Here is a 12,802-nt window from a genome sequence, read left to right as displayed (position 1 = left end):
TTTATTGATCAGTGTGCCATTTTATTCTCATCAGGTAAAAAAAACAGCAATTAACTTATTTCAACATTTCACTTAATTTAGACTCACTGCATCGCAGTTCCCAGTTAATTCAAACTATTTGTTAGCAGCTTGTTAATGGTTAGGTTTACTTTTCATTAAATAACTGTAACCCTACAACACTTAATCTTTGTTGTTTTATAATCCTTCACAGCCTCTTAGATCCTCTGCCACCGTTTTTTTAAATGCAAATTATCACACAAATTAAACAACTGGCGTATCAGATGCACCCAACCTATGAAACTTTCTCCCAACGGCTGTAAGATTGATTGATTTTCTTTATTTTCATGCCAAACCAAACCCAAAGACACCAAAAGATCAGGTACAATGTTCAAACATTTCTTTAAATTTCACAAAATTATAAGTTATTTAACAGTTCATTATTAAAGAAAATAGCCTCTTCTCTGTCTACCTTGGTGAACACTCTTACTGGGGGAGCTAGAGGTCGTCCCACAACTAACATCTTTCATAATCTTCCAGCCAGAAGAACTGTGAGAGATGCAACCTCCGTGACATTTAATTTTTTTTTTAAATGTATTTAACGGTCACTCTGTTCGTTTTATTATCATAGTTTACATGTTTTATTCATACTATGCTTTCCCTTGTCTTTTTTTATTTTCACATATTTTATGCTATTTGCTTCCTCGGTTTCTCCCTTATCTCCCTATATAAATAACGTTTATTATAATTATAAATGGATTGCTAAATAAATCAGTTCTTTTTCAAATCATTAAAAAATTAAAATGTGTTTATAAAACCAAACATCTTTACATACTGTAACCACAGTTCTCTTATAAGAACAGTCCATTCTCTGAATACGTCTCTGTCTTAAAGTCTTTGCTCAGTCGTCAAACTTTCCAGCAATGCCGTCGTAACCGTGGAAACCACACTTCCTGCCGGCGACTCTGCAGCCAAAAGTCAGAGCCTCCTGCAAACTTCCACCTATGGGTGACAAATTGATTTATTTCAGTAATATGTAGAAGTAACACAAAACGAAATAAATCAGATGTGAGTTCAGTCTGCAAGTCGACATCAGATCTGAGACGGCTTCACTTTGACCTGGAAGTAAAGGGTCGACTTTATTCTTTCAAAATAAAAGTCATGTAAGTGGCCCTTTTTTAACATGGGACTGATAATATTTGATGTCTGTATTAATTAAAAAAAAAAAATCATAAACCTTAGTATTTCATCGATTGATGCTTTTTTGCATCTCTACATAATACAGTCAAAATGCCCAAAACAATCTTTAAAACATCTAAATCTTTGAAAACTAAAAGACTAAAATCCCATTCAATATGCTGGAAAATGAAAGGTCTCATGTTGGACAGTGAAATGTCTCAGTGTTGGACAGTGAAATGTCTCAGTGTTGGACAGTGAAATGTCTCAGCGTAGGACAGTGAAATGTCTCAGGGTAGGACAGTGAAATGTCTCAGCGTAGGACAGTGGAAGTTTCAGTGTAGGATAGTGAAATGTCTCAGCGTAGGACAGTGAAATGTTTTAGCGTAGGACAGTGAAATGTCTCCGTGTTGGACAGTGAAATGTCTCAGCGTAGGACAGTGAAATGTTTCATCGTAGGACAGTGAAATGTCTCCGTGTTGGACAGTGAAATGTCTCAGCGTAGGACAGTGAAATGTTTCATCGTAGGACAGTGAAATGTTTCAGCGTAGGACAGTGAAATGTTTCATCGTAGGACAGTGAAATGTCTCAGCATACGACAGTGAAATGTCTCAGCGTAGGACAGTGAAATGTCTCCATGTTGGACAGTGAAATGTCTCAGTGTTGGACAGTGAAATGTTTCAGTGTAGGACAGTGAAATGTTTTAGCGTAGGACAGTGAAATGTCTCCGTGTTGGACAGTGAAATGTCTCAGCGTAGGACAGTGAAATGTTTCATCGTAGGACAGTGAAATGTTTCAGCGTAGGACAGTGAAATGTTTCAGCGTAGGACAGTGAAATGTCTCAGCGTAGGACAGTGAAATGTTTCAGCGTAGGACAGTGAAATGTCTCAGCATAGGACAGTGAAATGTCTCAGCGTAGGACAGTGAAATGTCTCAGCGTAGGACAGTGAAATGTTTCAGCGTAGGACAGTGAAATATTTCAGCGTAGGACAGTGAAATGTCTCCATGTTGGACAGTGAAATGTCTCAGTGTTAGACAGTGAAATGTTTCAGTGTAGGACAGTGAAATGTCTCACCATTGGACAGGGTGAAGATGACAGCAGAGTTGAAAGTGTCTCCTGCTCCGAGAGTGTCGACGAGAGTTTTAGGAGGAAAAGCATCTGAATGTAAGAGCAAACCGTCAGGACCCAAAGCATCTGCTCCTTTTTCTGCCCAGGCACAGACCAGGACAGCCCTAAGAGACAGACAGGTCAGAGACAGAGAAAGAGAGACAGGTCAGATAGACAAACAGATCAGAAAGAGAGACATGTCAGAGAGAGAGAAAGAGGCAGAGAGACAGGACAGAGAGAAAGAGAAAGAGATAGAGAGAGACATAGAGAGAATAAACTTCCTGCTCTCATATGTTGTACCTGCTGACCTTTGACCTCTACTCACCCCGGTTTGACCCGACTGTAGAGTCCTTTCAGAGCAGCTTCAGCCGACAGGAAGCCGAAGTGACGAGCCACGTCTTTACTGATAAACACCTAAAGGAGACATGAAAAAACCTGAAGATGGGAAAACTAGTCCAGTTCAGACCAAAGACTCATGACAAGATGTAACCCTAGATTTAACCCTTCCTAAACCCAACTGTCCCGTTCTTCTTTACCTAAACCCAACTGTCCCGTTCTTCTTTACCTAAACCCAACTGTCCCGTTCTTCTTTACCTAAACCCAACTGTCCTGTTCTTCTTTTCCTGAAATCAACCGTCCTGTTCTTTTCGTGAACCCAACCATCCTGTTCTTCTTTTCCTAAACCCCACCATCCCATTCTCCTTTTCCTGAACCCAACTGTCCCAGTCTTCTTTACCTAAACCCCACCATCTCATTCTTCTTTTACTAAACCCAACTGTCCCGTTCTTCTTTACCTAAACCCATTCGTCCCGTTCTTCTTTACCTAAACCCAACTGTCCCGTTCTTATTTTCCTAAACTCAACTGTCCCGTTCTTATTTTCCTAAACCCAACTGTCCTGTTCTTCTTTACCTAAACCCAACTGTCCCGTTCTTCTTTACCTGAACCCAACCGTCCCGTTCTTCTTTTCCTAAACCCAACCGTCCCGTTCTTCTTTACCTAAACCTCACTGTCCCGTTCTTCTTTTCCTGAACTCAACCGTCCCGTTCTTTTCGTAAATCCAACCATCCTGTTCTATTCCTAAACCCCACCATCTAATTCTTCTTTTCCTGAACCCAACTGTCCCATTCTTCTTTACCTAAACCCAACTGTCCCGTTCTTCTTTTACTAAACCCAACTGTCCCGTTCTTATTTTACTAAACCCAACTGTCCCGTTCTTCTTTTACTAAACCCAACTGTCCCGTTCTTATTTTCCTAAACCCAACTGTCCCGTTCTTCTTTACCTAAACCCAACCGTCCAGTTCTTCTTTACCTAAACCTAACCGTCCAGTTCTTCTTTACCTAAACCCAACTGTCCCGTTCTTATTTTCCTAAACCCAACTGTCCCGTTCTTATTTTCCTGAACCCAACTGTCCCGTTCTTCTTTACCTAAACCCAACCGTCCCGTTCTTCTTTTACTAAACCCAACTGTCCCGTTCTTATTTTACTAAACCCAACTGTCCTGTTCTTATTTTCCTAAACCCAAATGTCCCGTTCTTCTTTACCTAAACCCAACTGTCCCGTTCTTGTCCCGCATGTCATGGAAACATACCTTTTTAAAAGCCCCCCCCGACCTTTTCTTTAACCTAACAGCATCAAAAATGACGACAACAGTCCCGACCAAGCGCGTTTAAGTAAAGCATGTTTAGATCTGACGCTAAAGGAGACTTTTAGCGTCAATAACAACGCCAAAGGCACCTGACCAAGCGTCCGTATTTTACGCGATGGGAGTGAGAATCTGTTGGATGGACAGATGACTCAGCGTCTGAAAGACTCGCACCACGTCACCGTGAGGAAAGAGCTGATACAGCGGCTCTCTGGTCTTCTCTATCTCAACGGAGACAGTGATTCTCTGTTGCTGTGGCAACGTGCTGTTGTACATCATGACCTGCTGGATCATCTTCACCTGCTCCTCTGCATTTCTGCCCTGCACGAGTTAAACACATTTACAGACTGAAACACCAGGTAACACTGCTAAACTTTATTATTCTGTTACTTTATTATTCTATGTGTTCTTTAATGTTGAAAATAAAGTAATGCAAGTTTGTTAATTAATCTGGGTCAACGTTTACTCTGTTTTAAAATAAAGAATGTTCACGGAAGGGTTAGCCTGGGTTAGTCTGGTTTAGTTCAGCTCACCTCCCAGTGGATCCAGCTGAACTGACGGAGGTCGACTTTGGAGAAATCCTCCGCTGTAACATCAGGAAGGTTCCTGATGGACAGGAAGTGAGGTCACTTCATCAGTCTGTCACTCAGACTCAAAGTTATAAAAGTCTTTATGATGTCACTATGACATCAGCAGGCTATATTAGACTTTCCTCAGGCTGAGGACTAACTGTTACCTTTGGATCATTTTAACACAAACTTCAACAATCAGTTTACCATTTTCAGAATTTAAACATTTTAACAATTTCTAATTAATCGTGATTGATTCTTGAGTCTGTCAGGACTTTGTGGAAGTGAAGACGTTTAAACATTAAAATTTGGAATTCATGTCATGTGATAAATGTCTGGCAGAAACAGGATGTCCTGTTTTTTCACTTTAAAGACAGAATTGTTGGATGTCCCATTTCATTTTCTGTATTTTGTGTCACTTTCTTCTCTGAAGAAGTTTAGTTTATTGCTGATCAATCAGGCCAATTAACTATGTATCAGACTGAACTTTGAGTCTGTTTATGGATCTGGAGGTTTTGGTATACACATTTGATCATCAGTTCAGACTAAAAATAAGTCATAATCTCTAAAGTCCGACAGTCGCCATGAAACAGTTAAATGTTATTTTAGTTTCAATGTGAAGAGTTCACATCCAAAGTCATCAAACAAAAATTAACTTTCACTATTTACAGAAGACATTTAGGGCCCTATCTTGCACCCAGCGCAATTGCCTTTGTACACCGACACATGTATCATTCCTATTTTGCACCCAACGCACAGCGGACTTTTCCCTCCACAGACGCACGGCGGTAAATTAGGGAATGTATTTGAGCTCACGGGGGCGGTTCAGAGAAAAGAGGAGGCGTGTTCCGGCGCAAACGTTCCCTGGTGCTATTTTGCAGTTTCAGAAAACAATTCCGCCACTGACCAGGAAAAACCTGGTCTAAAGTCAGTGGTGCTAATCTAAAGTCAGTGGTGCTAGTCTAAAGTCAGTGTCAGTGGTGCTAGTCTAAAGTCAGTGGTGCTAGTCTAAAGTCAGTGGTGCTAATCTAAAGTCAGTGGTGCTAGTCTAAAGTCAGTGTCAGTGGTGCTAGTCTAAAGTCAGTGGTGCTAATCTAAAGTCAGTGGTGCTAGTCTAAAGTCAGTGTCAGTGGTGCTAATCTAAAGTCAGTGGTGCTAGTCTAAAGTCAGTGTCAGTGGTGCTAGTCTAAAGTCAGTGGTGCTAATCTAAAGTCAGTGGTGCTAGTCTAAAGTCAGTGTCAGTGGTGCTAGTCTAAAGTCAGTGGTGCTAGTCTAAAGTCAGTGTCAGTGGTGCTAGTCTAAAGTCAGTGGTGCTAGTCTAAAGTCAGTGGTGCTAGTCTAAAGTCAGTGGCGCGTTATTCAGATGCTATTTTAGGGGCGCATGATTGGCCATAATGTAGCGTGTGCACAACGCGCATACACCTTGCTTCCCCCATTTTTGCAAACCATATATAATTAAAAGGAAAAATATTACTGAAAATGCGCTTCAGGTGTTTGGATAGATCAGGAGGCACTTTACAGTACAGTCCTCAAAAAGTCCCAACATTCTTTGTGGCTTGTTGTGATTTACACAACATTTCCATGAATCATGGATGTGTTGATGACATAAATGAGGAAATATTAGAGGACTTAAGGAGATGTGATGTTGAACTACGGTGGGATTGGACACTCGATGCATTCCTGGTGGAGCGGGTGGACGGAGAGGGAGTGGGGGGGGAGGAGGAAGGGGCACAACAGGTGCAGGTGGTGCGTTTATCCGCCGTTATAATAGCAATCCACCATGGAACAAGCGCGCCTGCTCTTGAAGGGAATGTGAGATGACGCTCTGATTGGTTATTTTCACATTACGCCCAAACCACACCTAGCTACTTCAGACCAACCCAATTTTAGATTTGCGTCGGGCGCAAGACTCATTTATCCCGCCGGTATAATAGCAACAGCGCCTGAGATCCGCCCACAAAGCTACTTGCATTTTGCATTTCATACTTGCGTTTCAGATCGTTAAAATAGGGCCCTTAAGGTTTTTATGTTGTCTTTAATCTTCTCCAGTTTCTGTGAAAAGGCCGAGGTGGTAACTGAAGTTATCTTTAAAACACATTTAATTTGATCATTTTGGAAGAAAACTCCTTACGGACAGCAGATTAGAAACAGTTTGATTAAAGAACATATTTCATCATATTTCAGTGTGAATCAGAGATATTAAATGAATCAGTGTTAATGAATTAATCCAAAACCACTGCAGAGGCTCAAACTGACTAAACCGATGTTTGGGATGAAGCCCAGCATAGAGAGGGTACGAATAATAAAAGATATCAGCAAGCTTTAAAAGGTGTTGATAGGTATTTTTATACTTTGGACAGAGCCAGGCTATCTGTCCCCCTTTCTTTTTAGTCTTCGTGCTAAGCTAACCACATCCTGACGGCCATGACATCGATATCCATCTCAAAGTATGTTGATTTTTTAAATGTACAAAGTAACGGAGAGGAAGTAACGATGTAGAATAGATGCTTTTTAACAGTACTTTCATTAGTGTAACCTATATTCTCTTCGCAAACCGTTTCTAATTTTCAGTTTTAGTGACTTCCTTTCTTCAGAAAGACAAAGCTAAAAGTCAGTTGACCTCTGCTCCATATGATTGGTGGATCCATACAGGTTCCAACCCGTCCTCACTCGCAACTATAAATAATAATAACTATATGTATAATACGACAGTTTGGTCAGCTGCCCTCACTATCTAATACAAACGCTAAAGGTACGCCTCTGTATTAGATGCACCGGGCTCAGTATCTAAGTAAACATATCCACGACAAAATTAGACACTCAGATCAACTTCTGCACCACGCCGCTGTAAGATGACGTCATAAAAAGAGCATCATAGTCTACATAAGGAAGAGGTCAGGGTCAAAATAACATAGGATTTTCACGCGGGTGACCGCTGTTCCTGTCCTGTAAGAAATTTAAAGACAACATGACTTATTACTCACGTAGGTAGTGTACTTACCTAACGTCAGTCGTCATAAGTTATGTAACAAACATCTCATTTAACCCAAACCACCATCTGTTCCTAAACCTATCCAAGTAGTTTTGTTGCATAAACCTAAAAAAGTCTGAGCCTGCTCTTTAAAAAAATGGTTCCAGAGGAGTCCAGACCAGGCGTCCGTATGACGAGTAGCAAATGAGAATGTTTTAGCTCACTCTGCAGTGGTTCATTACACCAGGATCAGGAGTTCATGCTTCCTTCAGGCAGATCAAACAGCGTTCACTAAACACCTTAGTACGTTTGTCTTATCTACCTGCGCCACCAGATGGGTGGGGCTTAAACCGGATTGGTGGAGTTTATATCAGGTGGGCGGGTTCAGAATCTCATTTACAATTTTTACAACTCTAACTGATGCTGCAACGTTGAGTCTGATGGAGACAAAAAGCAAGATGAACTTTAAACAAACTGATTTAAAACAGCCACTCTAATATTTAGTTTGATGTAAAATGTCAAAGTCAGGTTAGTTTGAGTACAGTCAGTACCGTCTTAAAACTAAAATTATCTTTATTGATTGGATGGCAATAAAATGAGAACACCTTTTAAAGTTAAGTGTTATCTTCGGCCCTTTGAAGCGTTTACAGCATCTATTAAAATAGCTATATTTACTTTAAATGGTAAGGAACACTGAACCCACCAGCATATTTATCATTTATTCAGTTGACATGTTAAAGTATAGAAACACATCAACATTTGATACATTAACATTAGGTACATTCATATTAATTACATGAATGTTAGCTACAAATATGTTTGCCACACCAGACAAGTGGTGACACAGGATCCTACATAATTAGAAACGTATTGTTTTCGATAAACCTGCAGTAGAACGGTATTCAACCAGTTACTGCTCAGGTTGTTAGTGAACAAGGTTATCTGTGTGTGTCCACATTTATTCATTATAAATAAATTCATTATTTATTATGAGGTTTAGAAGGTATAAATGTAGCACTGTTGCTGACTGATTGATTATATTATTGGGTATATTTAAAAAACTAGTAACTATGGTTTTGCTCTTACGGTCAGGTTTTCACCAAAACAGGCAAACAGGCCTTTATGTTCAGTGCAGAACCACTTTCAGACAGTTATACAGCTACATAGGTCAGTCCCATTTAGAGCATTTCAAACTTCAGTGAAGGGTTTGAAGGCTAATTGGACTGTGTAATTGCTTCCCTAGCTAGATTCTGTATTGCTGCCATAGAAAGAAATTTTTAATGTCAATAAAAATGACCTTGTTAAGTGAAGGTTTATTAAACGTATAGGAGTGATGTCAGCCGGTCTCTATGGGTCACAATGATAAAGAGGTGTTTAGTGAAAGCTGTGCGCTGGTCGTCAGGTTGTCTTACGTGTCAGAGAGAACGACGGTTCGAGATCCGCTGGACGGACAAACAACACAACATGCACACGGAGTTTGACCCTCGGTCTGCCAAACCACCGCTGAGACATCGATCGCACGCTGCGAGAAGTCAGCCATGATGAAACTGACAGACAGAGAGACACAGGAAACTGCTTCATATAAATTCTGTCTTTCACAATAAAAGCACCGACAGACCATTGACTCGTCTCTCGAGGAAGAGGAAGGAGCTGCTCTGTGACGACGAAGGTGATGTTTCTGAAATAGAGGCAGTTAGTGACAACACACATACATACACACACACACACACACACACACACACACACACACACACACACACACACACACACACACCTGTTCATGTGCAAGATGGTGCGGCTTCCTGTGCTGATGTTGCTGACGACCACAGAGGCTGGAAGAACACACTGAGCGTGCTCAGACACCAGAGACACATCGATATGGAACTTCTTAAAATCCTCCAAAATAAAACTACACACAGGAAACTGTCAAATAAAACTACAGACAGGAAAGTGTGTCTTAACCGTACATTACACTGATGAGGTGAGGATATGTCACATCTCTATATAATATATTTATTATAAATACATACTGTTTATATTTATGTTCACACATTACATGTCATCCAGCGGACACTTTAATCCAAAGCAACATACAATTGTTATATATGTCAGAGGCTGTACACCTCTGGAGCGGAGGGGTCATCGGTATTGGCTGATGTATTGCAGTGGGAATGAGGGCGATTTCACACCTGCCTCGTTTAATTCGGTTGAATCGAACTAGAGTTCGTTTGTCCCGCTGGTTCGTCGGGGCAGGTGAGAACCCAGCATTCACACTCGGGTGTGCACCAAAAGCGGACCAAACAAGCAGACCGAGACCTGCTTGAAGAAGTGGTCTCGGTACGCTTTCAATCCAACTCTGGAGTGGTTTGTTTGTGGAGAGAATGTGATCCATACTAGAACCGCACCAACTATACGTACTCCTCCTGTCTGAGCTGATGTCTCCTGTAGTCAGGTGTGTCCTCCAGTCTGAGCTGATGTCTCCTGTAGTCAGGTGTGTTCAGCAGTCTGAGCTAGTGTCTCCTGTAGTCAGGTGTGTCCTCCAGTCTGAGCTAGTGTCTCCTGTAGTCAGGTGTGTTCAGCAGTCTGAGCTAGTGTCTCCTGTAGTCAGGTGTTTCCTCCAGTCTGAGCTAGTGTCTCCTGTAGTCAGGTGTGTCCTCCAGTCTGAGCTAGTGTCTCCTGTAGTCAGGTGTGTTCAGCAGTCTGAGCTAGTGTCTCCTGTAGTCAGGTGTGTCCTCCAGTCTGAGCTAGTGTCTCCTGTAGTCAGGTGTGTTCAGCAGTCTGAGCTAGTGTCTCCTGTAGTCAGGTGTGTCCTCCAGTCTGAGCTAGTGTCTCCTGTAGTCAGGTGTGTCCTCCAGTCTGAGCTAGTGTCTCCTGTAGTCAGGTGTGTTCAGCAGTCTGAGCTAGTGTCTCCTGTAGTCAGGTGTGTCCTCCAGTCTGAGCTAGTGTCTCCTGTAGTCAGGTGTGTCCTCCAGTCTGAGCTAGTGTCTCCTGTAGTCAGGTGTGTTCAGCAGTCTGAGCTAGTGTCTCCTGTAGTCAGGTGTGTCCTCCAGTCTGAGCTGATGTCTCCTGTAGTCAGGTGTGTTCAGCAGTCTGAGCTAGTGTCTCCTGTAGTCAGGTGTGTCCTCCAGTCTGAGCTAGTGTCTCCTGTAGTCAGGTGTGTCCTGACAATCTGAGATGCAGCAGAGCAGTAAACTGTAGCAGCTTGTGTTTCTATCACAGAAATAGTCTGCAGTCAATCTCGGCGTCCATCACTCGTATCTCCGTGGTCAAACCAGCTGCCGCTAAAATTGGAGACAGACGCCGGCAGAGCAGAAAGTCTCGGTGACCAGAGCAGACGTAGTAACGTCTCTCGCCTAACAATGTCTGATCATTTTAATGAAATGATCTGGTTTGACCACTAGACCAGAACACAGGACCTTCTTCCTGTATTTACTTTCTTGCTCCCTCCCCCAGACACATCCGATCAATAAGAGGGCTGGATGTTCTTGCTTGATTTGTAATGATGCATTTTGGTACGCTTGGATTTTTCCAGGTGTGAAACAAACCAAACCAAAGGCAAATTGCTCCAAATTTACAAACTCAGAACTACAGGTGTGAAAACGCCCTCAAACCCAGATCTCCCACACCAAAGACATGTGTCTCGCCACCCCCATCATCCATATATGGAGGGAGGAGATGAGAAAACAAGGACTTTATCAAGGAAACATGGACTTTCAGAAGTTTATAAATCTAAATTTGATTACTGAGACGTCCACCCTTCAGCCGTTTCCATGGATACAATCAATGATTGATCCTGTAATCAGACATCTGAAGTGTCACCTTCACTTTATCTGTTGTTTTAAACAGAACCGAACATACAGGATGTCCTGTAGACGTGTGTGTGTATGTATATATATACAGGATGTCCTGTAGACGTGTGTGTGTGTGTGTGTGTGTATATATATATATATATATATATATATATATATATATATATATATATATATATATATATAAAATAAGATGGATGAGTGTCATATCTAAATGATGACCTCAGCCAGTTATTATTGATATTAATTATATTATTGATTAACTCACTCGGCCACAGGTCCAGCAGACAGCGAGCCCATGAAGGCGCACGAGGCTCCGAGCAGCGACAGCACCGTGCAGGAGTTGGAAGCATTTCCTCCTCGCTGCCAACGCTGTGACAAACACCTGCAGGAGAGTAATGACATCACGGCATGATTTATCAATATCACCGAAGAAACAAAAATAACACATCTGTGTGGAGCGATGAGAAGATATGTTTTATTCCCTCATTCAGTCACTATCAAGGATCAATGTCAGAGATAATGCAGAGGTGCATGCTGGGATATCATTATGGCGGAGGATATTTACTATCATGGCCGCATTTATGATCAGTGCTTCAATCATTAAGATCTCTGCACTCACATTCAAAGAAAGAAATAACTAAATCACAAATCATAGATTTACCTTGAGAATAAAATCTAAACATTGTCTGTAACAGAACACCTTGAAGAGGATCCACCTTTGAGTACTACATTACATCTTTAAAAGGTTTTATCAATTATTTATTGGAATATAATCAGCACAAACATCTGATCACCTCTGACCTGCTGCCTGTGTTAGCATCAGCCTGTGTGCCAACCTGCTATCTGTGTTAGCACTAGCCTGTGTGCTAACTTGCTGTCTGTGTTAGCACTACCTGTGTGCTAACCTGCTGTCTGTGTTAGCGCTAGCCTATGTGCTAACTTGCTTTCTGTGTTAGCACTAGCCTGTGTGCTAACCTGCTGTCTGTGTTAGCACTACCTGTGTGCTAACCTGCTGTCTGTGTTAGCGCTAGCCTATGTGCTAACTTGCTGTCTGTGTTAGCACTAGCCTGTGTGCTAACCTGCTGTCGGTGTCTTCTTCCGGGTATTTGTCGACCACGTTGATGATGTCAAGACACACCAGACCGACACACAAAATCTTCTTTTCCTCCATGTTGATCCACAGAAACTGTTCAGTCTGTGTCTCACACATACACAGCTGCACTCTGGACTTTGACACACAAACAACTCATTGTCAAGTCAAGTGACAACAATAAGGCACACCACTTCCTGTCAGCAGAGTTAATAAAATAAGAGCTTCAGAGACAGTGGCTGCTCTTAGTGGCAAAGCAAATGAAGCAGAAAATACTACAATAATAAACACAAACAAAACAGTGTTTTTAAAAGACTTAAGGTACGTACCCACCATTACTCATGATAAAGTGATGTCATTTCTTTTGTGAAACAAGGTTGATTTTTCTGAGCTTTCACACCACGAATAATGATATCAACCAATGACGTTGTGTTGT

General features: G+C 41.7%; 1 protein-coding gene across 9 annotated transcripts; it reads right to left on the bottom strand.

Moving 5' to 3' along the window:
• khk (ketohexokinase) lies at window positions 1-12,552 on the bottom strand. Of its 9 annotated transcripts, none has more exons than XM_028576306.1 (9): window positions 12,356-12,552; window positions 11,542-11,658; window positions 9,239-9,373; window positions 9,083-9,142; window positions 4,458-4,530; window positions 4,099-4,245; window positions 2,607-2,695; window positions 2,249-2,406; window positions 1-999 (listed from the first exon to the last, which is right to left on the bottom strand). In XM_028576306.1, the coding sequence occupies exons 1-9, from the start codon at window positions 12,484-12,486 to the stop codon at window positions 899-901; spliced, it is 1,011 nt and encodes a 336-aa protein (XP_028432107.1). In that variant the 5' UTR covers window positions 12,487-12,552; the 3' UTR covers window positions 1-898. The 9 variants fall into 9 exon arrangements, with proteins under 9 accessions (XP_028432107.1, XP_028432115.1, XP_028432113.1 ...); XM_028576314.1 differs by having other exon boundaries at window positions 9,239-9,296; XM_028576312.1 differs by lacking the exon at window positions 12,356-12,552 and adding an exon at window positions 12,078-12,334 and having other exon boundaries at window positions 9,239-9,296.
• Between the last annotated feature and the right edge of the window lie 250 nt (window positions 12,553-12,802).

Source organism: Perca flavescens, chromosome 4 (genome assembly GCF_004354835.1).
Source record: "Perca flavescens isolate YP-PL-M2 chromosome 4, PFLA_1.0, whole genome shotgun sequence".
Taxonomy (NCBI): Eukaryota; Metazoa; Chordata; class Actinopteri; order Perciformes; family Percidae; genus Perca; species Perca flavescens.
The sequence above is the reverse complement of the archived record's forward strand: the minus strand, read 5'-3'. Positions and strand labels throughout refer to the sequence as shown.